The sequence below is a fragment of the Dromiciops gliroides genome, chromosome X, assembly GCF_019393635.1.
Source record: "Dromiciops gliroides isolate mDroGli1 chromosome X, mDroGli1.pri, whole genome shotgun sequence".
Lineage (NCBI taxonomy): Eukaryota > Metazoa > Chordata > Mammalia > Microbiotheria > Microbiotheriidae > Dromiciops > Dromiciops gliroides.
The window spans coordinates 31,636,343-31,657,950 of NC_057867.1; the positions used below are offsets into that span (position 1 = coordinate 31,636,343).

At 51.3% G+C, this 21,608-nt stretch overlaps 1 protein-coding gene across 11 annotated transcripts in view; it reads left to right on the forward strand.

Annotated features, from left to right (window-relative positions):
• Window positions 1-21,608, forward strand: part of L1CAM (L1 cell adhesion molecule) — a 53,305-nt gene that overhangs the window by 10,658 nt on the left and 21,039 nt on the right. For 7 of the 11 annotated variants that reach the window (XM_043974111.1, XM_043974118.1, XM_043974119.1 and 4 more), the window contains 17 exons: window positions 4,029-4,280; window positions 8,956-8,967; window positions 10,494-10,599; window positions 10,855-11,051; window positions 11,879-12,001; window positions 12,217-12,387; window positions 14,395-14,506; window positions 14,814-14,998; window positions 15,335-15,466; window positions 15,588-15,731; window positions 16,602-16,713; window positions 17,332-17,498; window positions 17,654-17,810; window positions 18,071-18,195; window positions 18,353-18,454; window positions 20,382-20,579; window positions 20,912-20,982. In XM_043974111.1, coding sequence (XP_043830046.1) covers window positions 4,208-4,280; window positions 8,956-8,967; window positions 10,494-10,599; window positions 10,855-11,051; window positions 11,879-12,001; window positions 12,217-12,387; window positions 14,395-14,506; window positions 14,814-14,998; window positions 15,335-15,466; window positions 15,588-15,731; window positions 16,602-16,713; window positions 17,332-17,498; window positions 17,654-17,810; window positions 18,071-18,195; window positions 18,353-18,454; window positions 20,382-20,579; window positions 20,912-20,982 — 2,187 coding nt within the window. In that variant the 5' untranslated portion in view covers window positions 4,029-4,207. Of the gene's footprint in view, window positions 1-2,688; window positions 2,726-3,092; window positions 3,153-4,028; window positions 4,281-8,955; window positions 8,968-10,493; window positions 10,600-10,854; window positions 11,052-11,878; window positions 12,002-12,216; window positions 12,388-14,394; window positions 14,507-14,813; window positions 14,999-15,334; window positions 15,467-15,587; window positions 15,732-16,601; window positions 16,714-17,331; window positions 17,499-17,653; window positions 17,811-18,070; window positions 18,196-18,352; window positions 18,455-20,381; window positions 20,580-20,911; window positions 20,983-21,608 lie in introns of those variants that run through there. The other 4 variants (XM_043974117.1, XM_043974120.1, XM_043974116.1 and 1 more) reach the window with 3 other exon arrangements.

Consider the following 21,608-nt stretch of genomic DNA (forward strand, 5'->3'; position numbering starts at 1 on the left):
ACACCCATAATCACATGCTACTGAGGCCTCTCAGTCTCCTTCCTGGCCTCCAGCTCAGATTGTTCATTAATTTATTTGGACTCACAAGCGGTATCTGACTGCTCCCCCCCCTCCCAATTATATGTCCCCTTAGGACTGGGGTTTTGAGGTCGAGCAAACAGGAGTTTCGCCCTGCCCCCAAACACCACCACCTCCGACTGGTCTCACATTTGCCACACACCGTGACCCATCCTGGTGCCACAAGTGCCTTTGAGTTCTCCCTATGTCTCTGGTCTTATTGTGATGACTTTCTGCTCTCTACCTCTTTTCTCTTCAAGTTTCTCTCTCTTTCTCTCTCTCTCTCTCTCTGTCTCCCTCTCTCTGTTTCTGTGTCACAGTCTTTCTCTGTGTCTCTGTCTCTCTCTCCTCCCTCTCTGTCTGTCTCTGTTTCTCTGTCTCTCCCCCTCCCTCCCTCCCTCCCTCCCTCCCTTCTTTCTGTCTCTGTATTTGGCTCTTCTCCACATCTCTCTCCTCCCTCCTTTGGTCTTGTGCTGCCCCCTTGTCTTTCTCTTCCTCTGCCTCCTTCCTCAGCCCTCACTCCCAGAGCTAGCCCCTTCCCCATTTCACTGACCTGAGCCCCATCATTATTATCCACACTCCCAGAGACATTCACGTACGAGTGGCTCATTCACTGGCTTCTGCCTCCTCCCTTCCCCCTGCCCTGGCACACCCACTGTGGGGACAAGGACGAAGCAAAGGCACCAGCATACAGAGACACTCCCACAGACAGGCAGACACAGCAATGCCCAGATAGAGACACTTATTCCCAGACGCCAGCCTCTATCCCAAGCTGCGTACATCCCCCCCCAGTCCCTCAGCCTCTCCTCAGTGCTTCCTACTGTCTCTTACCCCTCCGCACTTTGCTTGTCTTCCCTTCCACCTCCCTTTCTGTCCTGTGATATTGATTTCTCCCAGTCTTTCTCATATTTTCCTTCCATCTGCCTTCCCATCTTTGATATCTCTGCTTCTGTTTGTTGTTTGTACATCTCTGTTGTCAAGACTTCCTCTCTGGCTCTGTCTTTCTGTCTCTCTCTCTCTCTCTCTCTCTCTCTCTCTCTCTCTCTCTCTCTTTTTTTCATGTTCCTTCCAAAGTCAGTCCTCCCCCTCGCCTTTTTCTCTCCCCTCTTGATCCCCCCCCCAATTCCAAGGTCTTTCCCCCTTCTTTGCTTTCCTCCTCTCCCTGTCCTTGGGTCTCTCCATCCTCAATAAAAGGGCTGAGCTCCATCTGTTCACCAGCTTGTGAGAAGCCCCCTCCTCTTCCCCTCCCCCTCCCCTCCCCTCCCCCTCCCTCTCCCCTAAGAGGGGGATAGGGGTGAGTGGGTGGGAGCCTGCTGAGCTGACAATCTCAGCCCTTTGCTCTATAATTGCCTGATGAATGGTGAAAAATTGGAGGTAGCAGCAGCAGGGGAAAGTGAAGAGGGGAGGGGGATAACCCCCCCCCAGCTGTCAGGGGCCTCCCAACCTTCTGGCTTCTGACTGTTCTGGGACTGGAACACCAAGCTGGGTGGTACATGCCAGGAGAGAAATCTGCAGTGGGCAGTTGGGAGGGGGTGGATTGGGGAGAGCAGAGGGCTGCCCAGGAGGGAATGGGGGCCAGGAGGTTGAAGGTACCAGACTTCTCTGCACAGAACCTGCATGTTTCATCCCCCTTCACCCCATTCAGCTCAGAGGGGGCAGCAAACAGCCTTGCAGTTGGGGGCAGCAGGGGCAGTGGGGGTGGGGGGAAGAGGACAAAGCTGAGGGCAAGCCTTATATGAGCAAATGCAGTAACCTCTCCTGGCTTTGCTCTTTCTCCCCTCTCTCGGGGAGTGGGGGGGCAGTGGGGGGGGAGGAGGAGGAGCCTCCTTCAAGGCTGCCCCCCTCCTTCCCTCCTCAGATCTTTGGCATTACCAGAGCTAGTGTTTGATTCCCTGTTCTCTGATGCCAATCCTCCTTCGGGGCACCTACAGAGCCTTGAAGTCCCTTGCCCCCTCTGGCTGCCTTCAGTCCTGAAATAGGCAGCTTGCTGGGGGAGAGGGGAGGCAACTCGGCTGGCTGGAATGGTCCCGCCCCTAGGCCCTGGGCAAGGTCAGCCAGTGTCTCTGGCTTTGTTTGATGGGAACGGAGGATGGATCTAATTGGGCCTCCCTCCCCCCAATTCCTTCCCCTCTTACAGTGCAGTCATCCCATCTCTACATCCTCCCTCTGTGTCCAGTCCCCAAGCTTAGGCCTTACCACCTCTGGGGAGGCTCCCTTGCCTGTCCACACTTGGGGACTTCCCAGGGGCAGGACTTAGGTCTCTTCTGTCTCCTGTCTCCCCCCTCCCCCCCCCCCATTGTAGCCAGGAAATGGGAGAACTCACTGCAGATCATGAATGAGTCTGTGATGCTGCCTTCCAGGCCCAACCCCAGGCAGAGGAAACCCCATCAATCAATCAGCCAAGATTTATTGATTCTCTGCCTGTTTATGTCCTTCCTTCCCCACATCCTTGTATTTCATAAAAAGCCTGGGGTTTGGATCCTAGCTCTGCTACTCAATACCTGTATGACCCTGACAAGGCCCTTCCCCTTTCTGGGCCTCCGGTGTCCTCTGCTGTAAGGTCCCTTCTTATTCCAGCATTCTATGACCCTTGACCCCTTGCAGTTGCTCAGGAGCCAATTCCCTCTTCTGGCTGTTGGCAGAGAAGAGAAGCTCCCATCCCTTTGATGTAAGCTGTCCCTTCATCTCCTCAGAGACTTAGGCTGGGGAAATGGTATCACATTACTGGATCTCCCTTGCAGGCTTTTCCCCTCCCCCTCAGACTGAGGACTCCCCATGGACCAGGAAGTGATTTTGTGTACAGAAGGGATTTGGGGTGATAGATATGACACTGGGTTCAGGACCCTCTGGCTTTTCTCTGGTCCTGGGAGGGGGGTGTGCTCCCTGGGCATGGGGTGGGAGCACCTCTGGGTGTGCCCCCTGAGCAGAGAGCTGAAAATCCTGCTTGTTGCTCTCTGAAGGAGGGGGTAGACCCTAGGCAGGAAAGCTGGGGGCTGGGGCTGCATCCAGATCTCACTGCTTCTCTTGCTTCTAAGAGATCTGCCCCAATCCTGGGTCCTGGCATCTCTGAGGAAGGAGGTGGGAGCACCTGCCTGGTGAGATCAGTGCTCAGGCACCTGGAGCACTCTTGCTGTTGTGATGGGAACGGAGGAAAGCTGCTCTGGTTTCTTGGGACCATCCCCTCTCCCCTCCCTCTCTTCTGCTGATCCATCCCCTCCCCTCCCCTCCCTTCCCCTCCCCTCCCCTCCCCTCCCCTCCCCTCTCCGATTCCTGGAGATGAATGGCACTCAAGAGTCAGGTTGCCTTGAAACCCACAACAATAAGTCTGTGAGGCAGGAATATTTCCTCCACACAAACATATATTCACACATCCACTCGCTCTCCCCTCCCCTCCTCCACGCCCCCCCATTCACACAAACACACATGGATATGGTGCACCTGCTCACGTACACACACAGATACACATATAAAGACACAACTTGTACTCGCACACCTGCTCATGGACACCTGCTTGTTCGCACATGTGTGCGCAAGCACACACAGGCACACACACAGGCACACACACAGACACACACACAGACACAGCCCTTTCCCCCCATTCCCCCCCCCCCACATACAATAGCCTGTGGAGTGGGAGGGGGAGGTCTATTGGGGACAACAAGTTGATGAGAGGGGGAGGGGGAGGGGAGGCAGAGGAAGGGAGAAGAAATAAATAAGGGAGGGGGAGGGGAAAGGGGAGAGGGAAGAGGGAAAAGCGATGGACAGGAATATAGGGGTGCAGGCCAGAGGCTGCCTCTCTGCCTCCCAGATTCCTCCCTCCTCTAGGGGAGGGGTTGGGGGGCGGGACCAGGAGCCCTGGCTCACACAAGATATTTGTCACTAATGGTCCATTTTCTCCTTTCTCCTGTCCCCCTCCCCTCCTTTCTCCTGATGTCCCCCTGCTGTCCCCTTCCCCTACCTCCTCTCCCCAGCTCTGATCGCCACCTTCAGCACAGCTCCCCCTTTCCCCTCCCCCCTTTCCTTTCCTTCCCTTCCTCCCCTAGAGGGAGGGCAAGAGCTGTGCGGGAGCCTGAGTGGAGCTGCCTGCCCTTAGCCCGGCCTGTGCTGTCCAGCCTGGCCTGGCCCTGGGCGTGGCTGCAAGACCAGGAACATGGCTGTTGTCCTGAGCTACCTGTGGACACTCCTGTGGAGCCTTGGCCTGTGCATTCAGATTCCGCCAGAATGTGAGTAGTGAGCATGAGAGGGAGCTGGGGCGGCTTCTCCTTGCCCCCCATCCTGGCCCCTGGCCCCCCTCTTCCATCTGTCTTTCCCCTCCCTACCTCCTCATTCTCACCCTCCTTGGTCCTCTGGTCTCTCCTCTCCCTTCCTCTCCTTTATCCCCCCCCCCCCCCCTTTGGATCTCGGTTAAGGAAAAAACAGGGCAGGGCAGAGTGGAACTGACAGACTGCAATGGATGAGGTGGCATTGCTTTTAGCACCAGGGACAGCAGAGAGGAGATAAGGCAGCACGATGCTGGACAGCGGCCCTGAGAGATCCATTCACCTCAGCAGCAAGGGAGGAAGGGTGCCGCCCCACCCCACCCCACCCTTCCCCAGGACGTTGAGGACTGTGGGTATTGGTGAAATATCTCCCCTCCCCTGTCTCTCCTCTGTCCGGCCTCCGTCTCCGCCCAGTTGATTTTTTCCCTTCACTCAGCAGTATCATCGAAGAGAAAGTGGGTCAGAAGACTTGGGTTGGGCTTTGGTTCTAGCTCTGCCAATGACTCACTGCATGATCATAGGCAAATAGGATCCAGCCTTCAGCTTCCTCATCTGTAAAATGGGATAAGTCTAGCCACTCTGACTGATCTAGCCACAGAAACAGGGATGATTCAATGAGATCATAGACAGAAAAGGTCACCTTTAAAATAAAAGGCACTGGAGCAACATGAGGCATTATTATGAATTATTATTATTGCACTTGTTATTATCCATGAAGGGAAAGAAAGGGTCTAGGAGGTTGTGTGTGCATCTGTGTGTACTGTACAAAAGGAGTGTTGTGGATGCGTGGAATTGTAACTGTGATGGAATGTGAGTGTGGATGTTTGGGGAGATGTGAGGGACAGTAGATGGGAATCTGTACTTGTGGAGATTCGTGGTTGTGAGTGTGTTTGGATGTGCTTCTGGGTGCCTGAAGGTGATATATGGTTGTGATCTGCTGTGCTTTGTGAAGTTGTTCAAACTGTTATGGGAGAAATTGGTGGGGGCTTGGGGTAGGGGTCCTTAGGAATTCCTCTTTAAAGAATTACACCCTCTTGCACACAAATCCAATTAGAATAAAATAGTCTTTTATTTAGATGCTAGGGAAAGGAAACCAAGAGAGAAGAAGTCCTTGGACTTCTTCTCATGGGGAGAAGGCAGGGCACAGAGGCGTGGCTCTCTGAGATACCTATCTCCTTGAACAGAAGACAGGCAAATCCTTTTATAGAGGACCGATGGTGGTCTGATGGGGTGATCATCTGGCTGTGGAAAGTTCCCTTATTGGGGGAGTACCGTCCCCCAGTGGTGGTTGGGAGAAGTTCTTTGAGAGGCAGCTCTGATCTCTCGAGCCGTCTCTGTCCCCCTCAAGCCACAAAAGCAGCAGCCACGCCTAATCTTCTCTCAGTGGAATGAAGGGTGGTTGATCTGGTGCTGCTTATCTCTTTAGGTGTGTCTGTTCTTTAGTTTAGCTTCTCAAGGAGAAGGTTCCTTGATTTCCCCCAGGCCCATAACAAAACGAAAGTATACACTTATGATGGAAGGTGAAAACGTCAAAATGTTTGTGGGTGTGACGAGGATGGAACTGCGGGGTGGTCACACCTTTGTGTGTGCACATGCCAGCATGGTGCACAACACTCCAAGGTTGTTGTTTGCTCTGGACCAGTCAGTCAGTGAGCATTTATTACGTGTTTGCTAATGCCAGGCACTGTGTTAAACAGTGTGAATACAAATACAAGCAAAAAAGAAATGCATGGGGGCAGCTAGGTGGCTCAGTGGATAAAGCACAGGCCCTGGATTCAGGAGGACCTGAGTTCAAATCTGGCCTCAGACACTTGACACTTACTATCTGTGTGACCCTGGGCAAGTCACTTAACCCTCGTTGTCCCGAAAACAAAACAAAACAAGGCATTCCCTGTCCTTAAAGTGCATATGTTCTAATGGGGAAGACAACACTTCTTAAATGAAGGTGTGTGTAGACAATCCCAGCCTGAAGCTATATGCAGGTTGCATGTGTCTCTGTGTATTTAACTGGGGAGGTTGGTTGTGTTGTGTTGTGTTTTGTATGTGTGTGTGCGCGCGCGCGTGCGTGAGCCCGCACGGGTTAGGTTTGTGTGCTTCCCAGACTCACATAGTTGTGTTCGGAATGTCCTTCTAGCATTTGTACCCCGCCCTAAGTGAGGTACCTGTGTTCCATCTTGTATGGGAATAACTGGGTAGTAAGTTAATTGACTGAGAAGCCAGGGATAAGGAAGATATTTGGGATTGGAATGGGGAGGGGCAGGTGAAGAGAAAATGTACAGCTAAAGATTAGGGTATTGGGGCTCGGGAAGGCACATAGGTATTCACTCAGATATTCACATACACACAGAAATGCAGATGTGATCCCCAGTGTAATCATAGTGGACCAAGGCTTGACCTGTGCATTAAGAGATCTGGGTTCCTGTCCTACCTCAGCAATGTAGTACATGACCTCAAGTCAGTCACTTTCCCTCTTTGGGAGGGGGTTTGCATTCAAGGTCCTTTCTAGATTTGCTGATATATGCTTCTATGACCAGCACAATATGATCGAGATTGGAACATATATAAAGACATAGGTAGATATGGAAATCTTCTCAGAAATGCAAACTTATGCAGGGATGTTCATATATTCATTCAGGACATCAGATGCAGACACACCCTCAGGTGTGTAGGGAGATGTTCAGATATATCGAGGTACACACCCAGGCACACGTGTTTCCTTTCTGACCTCTTGACTGCAGCTGCCTTCCATGCCCAAGCTGGGGCATCAGGATGCCTGAGTCCCTCTCCTAGTTCTGCCACTGATCGTGGCTGGAAGAATCCCACCTGGGTCTCATTCTGAGCTCTTACCCAAAGGGTAGGCATGTATGTGAGGCAGAAGTCCTGGACCAGGTGTCAGCCTGGCTTCCTTAGGTAGATAAGAGTTTTGGTTGAAAGGGAGGAGTGGAATAGCAAGGACTGGGAGAAAGGAGGGTCAAAGAAATGATGTTGGGGCAGCTAGGTGGCCCTGGAGTCAGGAGTACCTGAGTTCAAATCCGGCCTCAGACACTTACTAGCTGTGTGACCCTGGGCAAGTCACTTAACCCCAATTGCCTCACTAAAAAGAAAAAGAAAAACAAAACAACAAAGAAAGAAATGATGTCGAGAGAGCTCTAAAGCTCTCCTGGGAGTTTAGGGAACCCCCCTTCCCCAAATATGAGCACCCTCACCCTCAGAGTCTCTGCTCTCCTCTCTTCTCTTCCTTCCCTCTCCTCCCAACCATTCCACTTTCTTTGTGTTTCCTTTCATTGATTCTCTTGCCCATTTCCCACACTCCCTTCCCATCCACCTTTCCACTCCTCTCCATTCTCCATAGTAGGGCTGGGTGGTCTGGTAAGGCTTTCCCAGAGGACTCAGAATTGAAGCTGGGCTCCAAGGATAAGTTGAGTTTAGCAATCGGGAGGAGGAGGAGGAGGAGGAAATGTTCCTGTCTTCCCCCCTCCCCCACAAGCTGCTGCCTAATTGCTTCTCCAGCCCTCCCCCCTCTGGTAATTGAAGACAAGGAGCCAACCCACTGTGGTGCTAATTGGATTAAGAAGGATGCGCCCGAGGGGGAGGGAGCAGAGCTTCATTATCCTTTTCCCCAAACAACTGGGTGGGGATGGGTGAGTGGGTGGTGGGGATGCCTCGTTGTATCTTTCTCTCTCTCTCATTCCTTCGGTTCCTCCTCTTGCCAAGTCCTCTCCCTTTCTTTCTCTTCCATCTTTCTTCCTGTCCTTTTCTCCCCATCCCTTTCTCCTTCTCTCTTTTCTCCATTATTTCTTTAGTCTCTCTCTGCCCTGTCCTCTCCCTTTCCCCTTTTCCATCTCTCTGTCCTTTTTCCTCCTTTATTTCTTGTTCTCCATCTGTCTCTTCCTGTCCTTCCTTTGTCTTCTCTTCCCTTTCTTCCTCTTTTCTTTCTCCTTTTCTCCATCATTTCTTTTGTCTTTCTCTCTCCCTGTCCTCTCCCTTTTTTTTTTCACCGTCTCACTCTCCCTGTTCTTTCTCTCTTTGCCCTTCCCCCTTCCTTTCCCCCCACCCCACCCGCCTTCTTTGCCTCTGTCTCTCTTGTATGGGACCACAGGTCCCACTGCCTTTACCGTCTAAAGCTTCTCCTGGACAGGGCTCCCGGAGGGTGTGGCTGCATCCCCTGACACTGGGGGCTCCCTGTAGGGCTGTGTAATTTCCGTGTATTCCAAAATGTCTCAATGGGATTCCACATACTCAGGCAGAGTTCCCTGATATATTCGAACCCGTGCGTTCGTGTGTATGTTTTGTGACCCTGGGTGAATGTACTATAGAATTTAGCTCTAGAAGGAATTTTAGAGATAATCTAGTCCACTCTTATTCCTCCCCCCCCCCCATTTTTACAAAGGAAGAAAAAAGTTTCAGTCCAAGCCATGTGCTCTGACACATCTCCCTCCACTATGTCTCTACCCCTAAGAGATTAATCCCTCTTCCTGTTTCACCTCTGCCTCCCCAGGCTTCCCATGATCCTTTATAGTCCAACATGCTTCCCCACATGCATCCCCATCCCTGCTCCTTCCTGATAGTCCCTTTCCTCACACTAACCATGTCTAATCTTGTGTCCTCTGCTGTCTCTCTTGCTACCGGGATCTCACAGACCACAAGCACAGTAAGTATCTGTTTAGGGGCCACTGCCATATTGTTAGCACTTATTTGCTTCTATCTGGTCACCCCTTTCTCCTCTAGGCCCTTAGATACCCCCTTCAAGTAGATGTGAAGAGGCTCATCCTGCCTTTTCCTTATCCAATCAATCAGTCAATTAAACATTACACATTTATTAAGTATCAGACCCTGTTGGGTGTTGGGGACATACAGAGACAAAATTGGGGAGAGGGAAGGCAGCATGGATATATGTGGAGAATAAATAGGAGATCAGGAGGGAAGGCACAAGCAGCTGGGAGGATCAGGAAGGGTTTTGTGTTGGAGATGGTACTTGACGTGAGTCTTGAAGGAAGGCAGATGTGAGGAGGGAGTATATTACAAGCATGGGAAAAGCCAGTTCAAAGACACGGAGATGGGAAACAGGAGATGGAGGAACACGAAGACCAGTTTGGTTGGATTGTGAAATGCTGGAGGGAAAGCAATATAGAATAAAGCTGAAAAAGGAGTTTAAGGACAGGATAGTGGAATGGGGGCAATTGGTGGAGTTTTGGGGTAGGGGTCCTTAGGAATTCCTCTTTAAAGAATTACACCCTCTTACACACAAATCCAGTTAGAGTAAAATAATATTTTATTTCAGTGCTAGGGAAAGGAAACCAAGAGAGAAGTCCTTGGACCTCTTCTCATGGGGAGAAGGCATGGCTCTCTGAGATACCTATCTCCTTGAGCAGGAGACAGGCAAATCCTTTTTTAGAGGACTGATAGTGGTCTGATGGGGTGATCATCTGACAGTGGAAGGTTCCCTTATTGGGGGAGGATCATTCCCCACTGGTGGTGGCTGGGGTAAATTGGGAGAGGCGGCTTCAATCTCTAAAGTGATCTGTCTCCCTCATGCCACAAAGGCAGCAGCCACACCTAATCTTATCTCCCCAGGGGTGGGAGAGATTGGAATGAAGGGTGGTGGTCCTGGAGCTAACTCAGTCCAGATCTGGTGCCGCTTATCTCTTTAGGTGTGCCTCTCCTTTGGTTTAGTTTCTCAAGGAGAAGGTTCCTTGATTTCCCACAGAAAACTACTGAGGTACCCCAGGCCATAACTACGGGAAGGGATTGAAAAGCCAACTGTAGGAGTTTTAGCCTAGAAGCTAGGGAGAGTCCTTAGAGTTTGCCAAGCAGGGAAGTGCCCCAGGGTCTTTGTGTCACTTCCCCAGCCTATGTTCAGACTCATAAACCATATAGCCTACCCCAAATAAGCAGGTGAGTAGGAGCCTGCCTCCTCCAAGCACACACTTCCACATCAATTGCTCCTAAAATGTAGGACTGAAGAGAACGCTATCTGCTCACAGGTGTGACTCACTTGTCCAGGCACAATTGCACACACTTGCAAACTATACTGTCTCACTCCAAAGGGGAACAGAACAGTGGAAGTAGAGGAGGGGGGCTGGAACTCTTGTGGGAGCTGGGGGGATCGGGTAATGGTACCATCTTTAGACAGTGCTGACTATCCCACCTCTGTCCCCCCCCCATTTTTCCTGGCAGTGATGCAGCCCCCTAACATCACAGAGCAGTCCCCGGAAAGGCTGGTTGTCTTCCCTACTGATGAGATCAGCCTCAAATGTGAGGCCAGTGGCAAACCTGAAGTCCAGTGAGTAACTCCAGACCCAATTTGAACCCTGGACCTCTCTGACCTCAGACTTCCCAGGTCCCCTCCCTGATCCATGACCACATTTCTCTTGGGTCTCTCTGACCCCAAGTCCTCTGGCTTGCCTTCCCTGATCTTGCCCCATGAGCCCTTCCCCCCATCCACCTCTCCCTTCCCCTTCAAATCCCTCTATGCCACCCCTACCCTCTCAGCACCTTTCAGTCTTGTCTCATGCTTCTCCCATTCTCATGGGTATAGGTTCCGCTGGACTAAGGAAAACATCCACTTCTCTCCTGAGAAGGAGCCCGGTGTGATCACACATATGAACTCTGGCTCCTTCACCATCACTGGCAACAACAGCAACTTTGCCCAGAGATACCAGGGCACCTACCGATGCTTCGCCAGCAACAGACTGGGCACAGCTATGTCCCACGAGATCCAGCTTGTGGCTGAGGGTGAGTGAGGGCTCTGAAAAGCTTGGGGGAGGGGAGGGAGCCCTGGGGCCTGCAACAGATGCTTTTCTCTGAGACTTCAGGCATGGGCAGTGGGGGGTCTAGGCCTGAATCCATAACAAGCCTCTAGCCCTGGCTTGGTCACTCCTCCTCCAGCCTTTGTTTTCTTCCCTTCAGGCCCCTTTGTTTCTTATCGACTCTCCAGCTCTGTCATTTTCCCTCATTTTCCCCCTCCCCTGACCCCACCCCACTCCTTCCCTCTCTAGCCCCCTCCCCCCTATCACCCCCCCCTCCCCTTCCCCCCCCCCCCAGCTCTCCTCTCCTGGGCTTCTCCTTTCTTTCTCCATCCTCCCTCAGCTACTTACTTCCCTTGAGCCCTGGCCCCCTCACGTTGCCATGGCAACGGTTGCCATGGTTTCTGTGTCAGGCTGATGTAAAGGAGTCTTGCCATTTCCCACAGGTCTCCTCTTGGACTGCCAGTGTCTAAAGCCCCCACCCACAAACTTGTAGCTGGAAAGAAAAGGGGAATGAGGCTTGGCAGTGGGGAGAGGGTGGCGGCCCAGAGATTGGTGCCGGCTGGAGCTGGGCAATGCCCGCTCCCTCACAGCTCCAGGAAGCAGGACTGCCCTGGGGACTGGCGGAACCCAAGGGGCCCTCCAAGGGGCTTCTCCCATCACAGGGCCCTGGCTAGTCCTTCTGCTTAGTTCTGCCCCACAGAAATACCCAGTGCACTCTGTCTTTGCTGGGCATCTCCCACTGCCCCCCCCCACCCCCAGTCGTCCCTATCCCACCCCTCTCCAACTGTGCTTTTTCTCTCTGCCTCCTCCCAGGCGCCCCCAAGTGGCCCAAGGAGAAGGTGCAGCCCTTTGAGGTGGAGGAAGGTCAGTCGGTGGTCCTGCCCTGCAACCCTCCAGCCAGCGTTGTGCAGCCCCGCATCTACTGGATGAACAGCAGTGAGTGGGTGCTTCCTCTTGGAGGGCAGGGTGGCCTTTCTCCTGCTCGGAGGCAGGGGGATGGACGAGATGATAGAGTGGAGTGAAGGGGCTGGAAGTGGTTCCATGTGACCTTTCCATGGAGTCAGGCAGTTTGTTGGCAGAATGGCCATGGGTTGTCTGGGGAGACATTCCTAAGGAGTGATTCATTCCTGCTCTCACTCTTCCCTGCCCAGGGATCTTTCACATCGCACAGGATGAGCGAGTGACCATGGGCCAAAATGGAAACCTTTACTTTGCCAACGTGCTCACCAACGACAGCCACTCGGACTACATCTGCCATGCCCACTTCCTGGGGGCCCGAACCATCATGCAGAAGGAGCCCATTGACCTCAGGGTCAAACCCAGTATGTGTCCAAAAGAGCGTGTGTGTGTGTGTGTGTGTGTGTGTGTGTGTGTGTGTGTGTGTGTGTGTGTGTGTTGGAGGGGCAGGGAGTTGCTGAGCCCCACTCCACCCCAACCATGAGGGCAATGAATCGTTAGTATCTCCCCTGCCTCCAGGTTCCCACAGATTTGACTTCCTTGGACCCTCCTTCTCTTACTTCCTACCTTTTAATTAGAATCAGAGACTTCTAAATCTAGAGCTGGAAGGGCCGTCAGAAGACATCTAATTCAACTCCCTCATTTAACAGATAAGGAAACTGAGGCCCAGGGAGGGGAACTGACTTGCCCAAAGTTATCTAGGTAGTAAGTAAGCATCAGGATGGATTTGAACTCATGTCTTCATGGGAGTGACATTTTAGGAAAGACCTTCATAAGCTGGAAAGGGCTACATTGAGACCATTTGTATGAAGATCAGCTGGATAAATCACTGGCCCTGGATTCAGGAGGACCTGAGTTCAAATCCGGCCTCACACACTTGACACTAACTAGCTGTGTGACCTTGGGCAAGTCACTTAACCCTCATTGCCCTGCAAAAAAACCCCAAAAAACAAACAAACAAACAAAAAAAGATCAGCTGGAGGAGCTTTGGATGTTTCAATTGGAGAAGAGGAGATTGAGTGGCTGGGCCATAAAAGTTCCTTCCAGTGAGGCACTCAAAGTGCCAAAGGCTTCCTTGGGAGGTTGGGCTTGGCCCCTTCACCAGAGCCTGTTGTCGAAGATATTCTTATTGAGGTACAGGACTTAGGTCCCTTTCTGATTCTGAGGTTCTGTGACTTGGTGATTCTGTGATCTCTCCTTGTTGCCCACAAAATTAAGAGATAATGCCTCCTTCTGGCATTCAATGCCCTCCCAAGCCTGCCTTTCCAGCCTCGTTCCAACAGTTCCTGCATCTTTTGTTCTAGCTAGCCCTCTTCATCATCTCCCTCGAATCCCAGACATCTTGGGATTCTTCGTCTCAGACCATTCTGCCCCCCATCCTTCCGCCTTCGCCCCCTCCACAATGTGTTTCTCACTCCTCTCTACCTATTCCAGATCTCACCCATTCTTCAGGCCCGAGCCCAGCCCTTGGCTCCTCCAGGAAGCCTTCTTTGCCTTCTCCAGCATCCAGAGCTCTTTCCCACCTTTGAGTCATCTGGGGCCTTATGGCATAGCAGGCTTCCCAGTACCATACTGTTTGGCAGAAGCTTGTTCTGTTTCCCGTGGGTGAGATCTATCTTCTCCCAAGACTGGACACCTAGGCCTTATCCTGTTTTTGAAAAATCCCCCTCAGCACCTAGTAGAACTGAGTAGAAAGCAGGTATCCAGTAAGTGCTTTGTTGAATGAATGGATAAACAGATGACTTTGGCCTGGGAATATTGGCTATTGCTGCCAACTGAAGCTTACACAGTCTCGAGTAGATTTGGAGGAAGGAAAACCTCAGTTTCAATTCTCCTGACACTTCTTGGCTTTGTGCCCCTGGGCAAGTCACTTCACTCACTTCCTTGGACTTCAGATTTTTCCTCTGTAAAATGAGGGAGTCGGGGGGGGGGGGCGGTGCAGCTAGGTGGCACAATGGAGAGAGCACTGGCCCTGGATTCAGGAAGACCTGAGTTGAAATCCAGCCTGAGACACTTGGCACTAGCTGTGTGACCCTGGGCAAGTCACTTAACCCTCATTGCCCTGAAAAAAACGAAAAGCAAAACAAGGCAAGAACTTGGGCCTCCTGAACCAGGGCCCAGGAAGCCTGAGATTAGAGGCAGAGTCCAAGGACCCCAGGTAGTGTATGGGGGCTTCTTCTCCTCCTGTTTCCCTGACACTGATTGGCACAAGGTGGGGTAGACAGGGAACTTTGGGTGATCGAACTGTATTCACTTGTCCCTCTCTGAGAATCCCTATTTCCTAGGTCTGGCAGGCCAAGCAGGCTTTGGGCTTGGGGGAAGGCCACCACTAGATAGAAAACTGACCACATACTCTCCCTTGCCCCCTCCAGCTAATAACATGATTTACCGACGGCCACGCCTGCTTCTACCTGAAGGTTTTACCAGCCGTCTTGTGGCTTTACGGGGCCAGCCCCTGGTCTTAGAGTGTATCGCTGAGGGCTTGTGAGTTATGGGGTACCTGGGGGAAGGGTTGGGCACTTCATGGAGCACCCTTGGCAAGGGTGCCAGCCTCTCACTACTAGGCACTGGTTGGATCTTTGATTTGCCCCCCCACCCCCCATTCCCTGGAGCCTCTCAGTCCTGTACCAGACTGGACTAGAGATGGGAAGATGGAAGAGAACTCCAGAAATGGGGTTGGGGGAGAGGGGTATCGCTTTAGGGTCTGAAAGGGAAATTGATGCCAGCTGTGGGGGAGGAGTGGGGGGTGGAAGAGCGACTCACGACCAACCCTTCCTCTTTACCTGGGCAGCCCCACGCCCACTATAAAGTGGTCATACCCAAGCAACCAGATGCAGGCAGGCCGAGTGACCTATCAGAACTTCAATAAGACACTGCGTCTGGTGAGGGTGGAGGAGGAGGACGATGGGGAGTACCGCTGTTGGGCTGAGAACACCCTGGGGATCGCACAACATGTCTACTATGTCACCGTTGAGGGTATAGCACCCCCCGCCCTTCCCCTCACACCCCAGCTAGTATCTTATGTTTGTTGTCCTTAGTCCATGGCCCGCTCCTGTCTATTTGATCTAAGCCCTACCCAACACAGGCACAACTTGGTCTATTTCCACTCAGATTGTCAGATTGACCTCAGCCCTTTCTGCTGGCACTCCTCAGAGTGAGTGGCATCCTGGGTGGGTAGCTAAGAGCAGGGTCAATGATTCCACTTCTGCCCAGGTGTGCTTTGTGCTAGTGTACATGTCGGGGAGCAGGAGCCCGGAGCGTGGTAACATACTGTGCCAACTCACTCAGAACCTATTCTTGCTTTCCTACCAGCTGCCCCGTACTGGCTGCAGGAGCCTGAAAGCCTGGTGTTGGCACCAGGGGAGACTGCCCGACTCAACTGCCAAGTCCAAGGCAGGCCCCGCCCCATGGTCACTTGGAGGATCAATGGGGTCTCCCTGGAAAGTGAGCAGGGCTTCTGAGGCTGGGGTGGTGGGAAGGGCATGGTGAGTGGGATGGGAATGGTGGGGTGGAGGTGAGAGGCCCTGATGTCTTCTTGGCAAAATGTGCCCCACTCTGCCTCTAGATCTGACCAGGGATGACAAGCTCAGGGTCCAAGGTGGGGCACTGATCCTGAGCAATGTGCAGCCCAATGACACCATGGTGACTCAGTGCGAGGCCAGAAACAAGCATGGACTCCTGCTTGCCAATGCGTACATCTTTGTTGTCCGTGAGTGTCTTTTCTGGGCCAACCAGCCCTGCACCCTTCTCACCATTCCTGTTACCACCCTACCCTACCCTATCCCTAAATTTTGTGCCCCATCACTGTCTGCCCCCGCCCCTCCCCCAATGATGTGATAATTCCTCTAGCTGCTTGGTCCTCAATTCCAGCCCTTCCCCCATCTTCTCCATCCTTGGAATTCAACAAATGAACCAGACAATGGACATGACTCCACTATTCTACTTCTGGACTAGGTGATGATGGGGGGAGAGGAGGTAGGAAGAGGAAACAGAATAGGGAGCTTGTCTCTGGTTTCATTCAGCCACAGGCAACATTGTGAGAGGGGCTAGGACCTGAAAGAAGAAGAGTTGGAAAGGAGGAGAAAGACGTGTGTGTGTGTGTGTGTGTTCAGAATGCCACATGAACAAATGTGCCTGGGGGAGGATTAGACTGAGGGGCAGAGAATAGGCCAGACTATGAAGGGTCTTTTTGTGTGTGTGTGTGTGTGTGTGAGGCAGTTGGGGTTAAGTGACTTGCCCAGGGTCACATAGCTAGTAACTGTCAAGTGTCTGAGGCTGGATTTGAACTCAGGTCCTCCTGACTCCAGGGCCAGTGCTCTATTCACTGTGCCACCTAGTTGTCCCCATGAAGGGTCTTTAATGTGAGGCCAAGGGCTGGAAGCGACCTTAGGAATCACTGAGTCTCATCCCTCCTTATTTCATAGATGAGGAAACTATAACCCAGAAAAGCTGTGACACATGTGTTAGATCCCAGGGTCCCCTCTGTCCTCTCCATTCCATGATCTCCCTCCTTCAGCCCCCAAAGTGTCTCCAGGACCCCTGACTTGTCTCTGTCTCCTGTGTCTTTCCCCATCCCCAGAGCTGCCCACCAAGATCCTGACTTCAGACAATAAGACTTATCAGGAAGTTCAGGGTAGCACTGCCTACCTGCTGTGTAATGCCTTTGGGGTGCCCATGCCCAACATCCAGTGGTGAGAGTCCTTACTCTTCCTTTTGGGACACTCAAAAGGGGAGGGCTTGTGGGGCCATAGGAAGGTGTTCAAATGGAAAGGTTAGAGATATAGTACAAGTACCCTTTTTTTTTTTTTTTTGCGGGGCAGTGGGGGTTAAGTGACTTGCCCAGGGTCACACAGCTAGTAAGTGTCAAGTGTCTGAGGCCGGATTTGAACTCAGGTCCTCCTGAATCCAGGGCCAGTGCACCACCTAGCTGCCCCACAAGTACCCCTTTGAGGAAAAAAACAACACCCAGCAGTTCCAGCAAGAGAAGGAGGGGGTGTCTGACCCCTAATGATGAAAAGGCTGAGGCCCAGAGTGACTGGCCCAAGGTCCTATAGCCAGTCAGTGGTAGGATGCCAAATTATGAATGAGCCATCAGAGTCCCTCAGATGGATTAAGGCCACATCTACCTAACTGTGAGAAGTTAAGTTGTTATCTAGCGAGGGACCTCCAGTAAGGCTTAACACAAAATATGCCCCTGAAGAGCTAGGACAAAGGAGGTGTCCACTGCAATGGTGCTGAATGCTCTCCAGGTTCAGCCAGGAGATCCTTGTGCCTCTGTCTCACCCGGCCCCCTCTCTTTCCACCCTCAGGCTAAAACGGGATCAGACCACTGTCCTCCAGGATGAACGCTTTGTCCCCTATGCCAATGGGACTCTGGCCATCCGAGACCTTCAGACTAATGACACAGGGTCCTATTTTTGTCAGGCCGACAATGATCAGAACAGGGTTTCTATCCAGGCTCATCTTCAGGTCAAAGGTCAGCACTCCTCTCCCACCCGCCTCCAAGCCTCTGGGCCCTAATACCTTCCAGATAAGGCCTGAGTCTTTCTTTGTCCCCATCTCTAGCAAGGAGAGGGGGCAGGGCTGTCCAGATGGGCCCAGGGTGACTCCTGTTGTCCCTCCCTCTCCCAGAGGCTACCCAGATCAAGAAGGGTCCTCAAAGTCAGATTGTGAAGAAAGGCTCAAATGTGAGGTTTCCATGCCACGTGGCCTCTGACCCCTCCCTGGCACTCCAAATCAACTGGTACCGGAATGACCAAGATATGAAGGACATCTCTGAAGATGACAAGTGAGTTGAGGAAGTTCCTGGGGTCTGGGCTCACTTTGCAGTTTCAGGACCTGCTGCAGGCCCTGGGGCGGGCAGGGAGGGATGGAATACATGGGAGGTCCCTGCCCTTGGGGTGTCCCTCCCTCTCCCCAGCTGGCAGCAAAGACAGCAAGGAAGGGAAGGGCACCCTGCTGGAGAGGAGGAGGGATTGTGGCTTCTTCATCAGACAGTGAAGGGGACACCACTGGGCAGCGGTCAATCTGTGTCCTCTCTTGTACCAGGTATATTCTAAATGAAGAGGAGCTGATCATTAAAAACTTGGACTATGCTGACCAGGGTAACTACAGTTGCGTGGCCAAGACTCTCTTGGACTCAGTAGAGAAAAAGGCTACACTGCTGGTGGTGGGTAAGTCCAAAAATCAGAAGGCAGAGCTGGGGGCCACTGCAGAGGGGCACTGTCCATGCAGATGGATGGTGCTGAGGGATGGCAGGGGGTGTGTGATGGGGCACTGAGGGCATCCTGCCTACCCCCTGCACTCACATGCCCATCTTTTCATTTGTAGGGAGCCCTGGGCCTGTGGGTCAGCTGGAACTCTATAAACAGAAGGATTTTCAAGTGCAGCTTTCCTGGAGCCCAGCGGAGGAACATAACTCACCCATTGAGAGTAAGCTCAGCCATCTAGCTTGCTACATTGACCCCAGCCCATCCTGCCCTCCTTGCTTCATACACTAAGGATTTCACAGACCCCCGAGGGGCTCAGGCCTGTCCCCTAGGGAACACCCAGACTGGTCTCACCCACAGGTAACATGCAGAACAAGAAAAGCCAGGCTGTGATGGAAAGACACCCGCGTGTCATAATGCAAATCAAAGGCTATAGGGTTTCAATAGAGAACAGAGTAATAAAGGAGAGAGGGGCCAAGGGGGACAGTGGAGGGAATGGTGGGACCCAATTCCACCATGGCTGGATATTGTCAGCCAGAGACAGCCTTGAGTGGCCCAAGCAGTCAAGAGTGGGCACAGATATCTTGGCACAAGTATTATTCCTTCTTGGTTGGGGCCTGGATGGGTCAGAGGGCAGAACTGGAGGAGAGATGAGAGAGAGAAAAGTTTTATTACCCTCTTCTCATTTCCATCTTCTACATTTCTTGATTTTGTCCCTTCTCTATTCCCATGGCTCCCAAACTTGATTCAAGCCCTTATCACTTCTCTCCTGGATTTCTGTAATCACCTCCTTACTGAGTTCCCTGCCTCCAGTCTTTTACCTCCTCAAGTCATCCCCCCAAATCATCTTATCCCTTTTCTCACTGAGCTTCAATGGCTCTCTGCTGTCCTTAGGATAAAATCCAAACACCAGAGCTTTGGCATTCCCCAACGCCAATGATACCCTTTCCATCCCAGCACCTGAAGACCCACAGTCTGTGGTGGTGATTCTGTTAGGCCTCCACAACCTGGCCCCAGCCTCCCACTTCAGTCTTATCCTTTTGATATCTCTCTCCCTCTCCCTCTCCCTTCCCATCATCTATATGTATCTATGTGTATATGTATATGTGTACATATGTATATATATATATGTGCACATATGTACACACATAAGTATATGTGTATATATCTTTTATTTTTACATCTTTGAAATTTTCCCCAGTACCCCTTTCTCCCTACCCCCAAAGAGCCAGTTCATATAACAAATGAAATTTTTTTTAAGGAAAAAAAAATGAGGAAAGAAATCAGCACACTTGATTAATACATTGGGAAAAATCTGAAAAAAAAAACCGTGCAATATCCAGAACCTACGAACCTCCCACCTCCTCTCTTATATCTCTTCTCTTGAATCCTGCTGAATCTTTGTAATTTTGCAACATCTTTAGCTTTGTCTTAAGCTGTGTGAGTGTGACTTTGGGCAAGTCACTTTAGATCTCTGAGCCTCACTTTCTTTCTTTCTTTCTTTCTTTCTTTCTTTCTTTCTTTCTTTCTTTCTTTCTTTCTTTCTTTCTTTCTTTCTTTCTTTCTTTCTTTCTTTCTTTCTTTCTTCCTTTCTTCTTTCTTTCTTCCTCCCTTCCTCCCTTCCTTCCTTCCTCCCTTCCTTCCTTCCTTCCTTCCTTCCTTCCTTCCTTCCTTCCTTCCTTCCTTCCTTCCTTTCTTTCTTTTTTTTTTTTTTTTGTGGGGCAATGAGGGTTAACTTACTTGCCTGGGATCACACAGCTAGTGAGTGTCAAAGTGTCTGAGGCTGGATTTGAACTCAGGTCCTCCTGAATCCAGGGCTGGTGCTTTATCCACTGCAGCGCCAGCCACCTAGCTGCCCCACCTCCTTTCTTTCTACCTTTCCAGAGTCTACCTACCTTACAAGGCCCAGCTCAAGGGCTACTTACCTCCAAGTACCTTTCCTTCCTCCTCTGAGCCCCTAAACCCTTAAAGTCTGTGCCCTAGTTTCAGCCTCAGTCACACAGTATTGTCTTGTTGTCTGAGTGTTCTATGTGGATGAGGCATCCTGGGAGCTCGGAGTCAGTAGAGGGCCCAGGCCGTCCTCCTCCCAGTGCAGTCGAAGCTAGGGCTGGAAGCATTCAATGATCAGCTGTTATTTTGCTCCCTGGCAGAGTACAACATTGAATTTGAGGACCGGACCATGGAGCCTGGAACCTGGTACCCACTGGCTACAGTGCCTGGGAACGAGACCTCAACCAGGCTCAAGCTGTCTCCCTTTATCCACTACAACTTCCGTGTCATAGCCAACAACAAGTATGGTGCCAGCGAGCCAAGTCCCGACTCAGAGCCCTTTGTCACTCCCAAATCAGGTGAATTGGGGTGCAATGGCAGGGAGGTGCCCACAGACAAAGACATGGCAGAGCTGGGAGGGCCCGTAGAGACCATCCAGTGAACTCCTTCATTTTACAGGTGGGGTAACAGGTCTTGAAAGGGGAAAGGACTTGTTCAAAGCCACCCACTTAGTAAGTGGCAGAGCTGGGCCTGAGTCCTGGCCAGGTCTTCTGACTCCTAGTCTAGTTCCTTAGAGGTTAGAAGGGGGGGGGCCTGTCCTCTTTTCCTTTCCCCCCACTCCCTCTTTCTTTCCTCCATGAGGGCAAGGGGAAGGATGGGGACATTAACGAGTTCATATTTTATGTTTCAGTACCAGAGAAGAACCCTACAGATGTCAAGGGCGAAGGGAATGAGACCAACAACATGGTCATTAGTTGGAAGGTGAGTGAGCCTTGGGAGAAGGCCTTTTTCTCCAATGTCATCTAGAATTTAGTGCAGCTGGAGAGGGGCCAGCCAGGGTTTTTAAGGCAGTTGGAGAGGGAGGCAGCCTGAAAGGTTAATGAAATGAAGTGATGGTGCCCAAAAAGATTTGTCCCTAGGCCTTTCTAGTGGAGTCAACTTCCCAGAAGTCTAAGGCCTTCTTGGAACTGAGGTAAGGATGGGATCCTTGGCCAAAGTTTTCCTCTTTTACAGTCTTCTAAACTTCACTGATCTCTAACTTTTGACTTATAGCACTTTGACCTTTTGGGTCTCTGAGTTTGCTTTAGTTCTCTGGTTCCAAAATCTTTATCAACTGCTCCCTAATGACCTTTTCTCCTTCCTCTTGGTGCCCAAATCTATTACTCCCTCCCTCTTCTCTTGCCCTTGCCATCAGCATATTCTGAGGCCAATGTATTTCCTAGGATTTATTATATTTTTTATTTTTATATTTTTATTTATTTATATTTATATTTTTTATATTTATTATATTTTGTTATTTATGTCAATCTAATGGGTCTAAGTGGAAGTTCAGAATTGATTTAATGTTCATTCTCCTTATTATTGTAGTGATTAGGAGGATTTTTTTG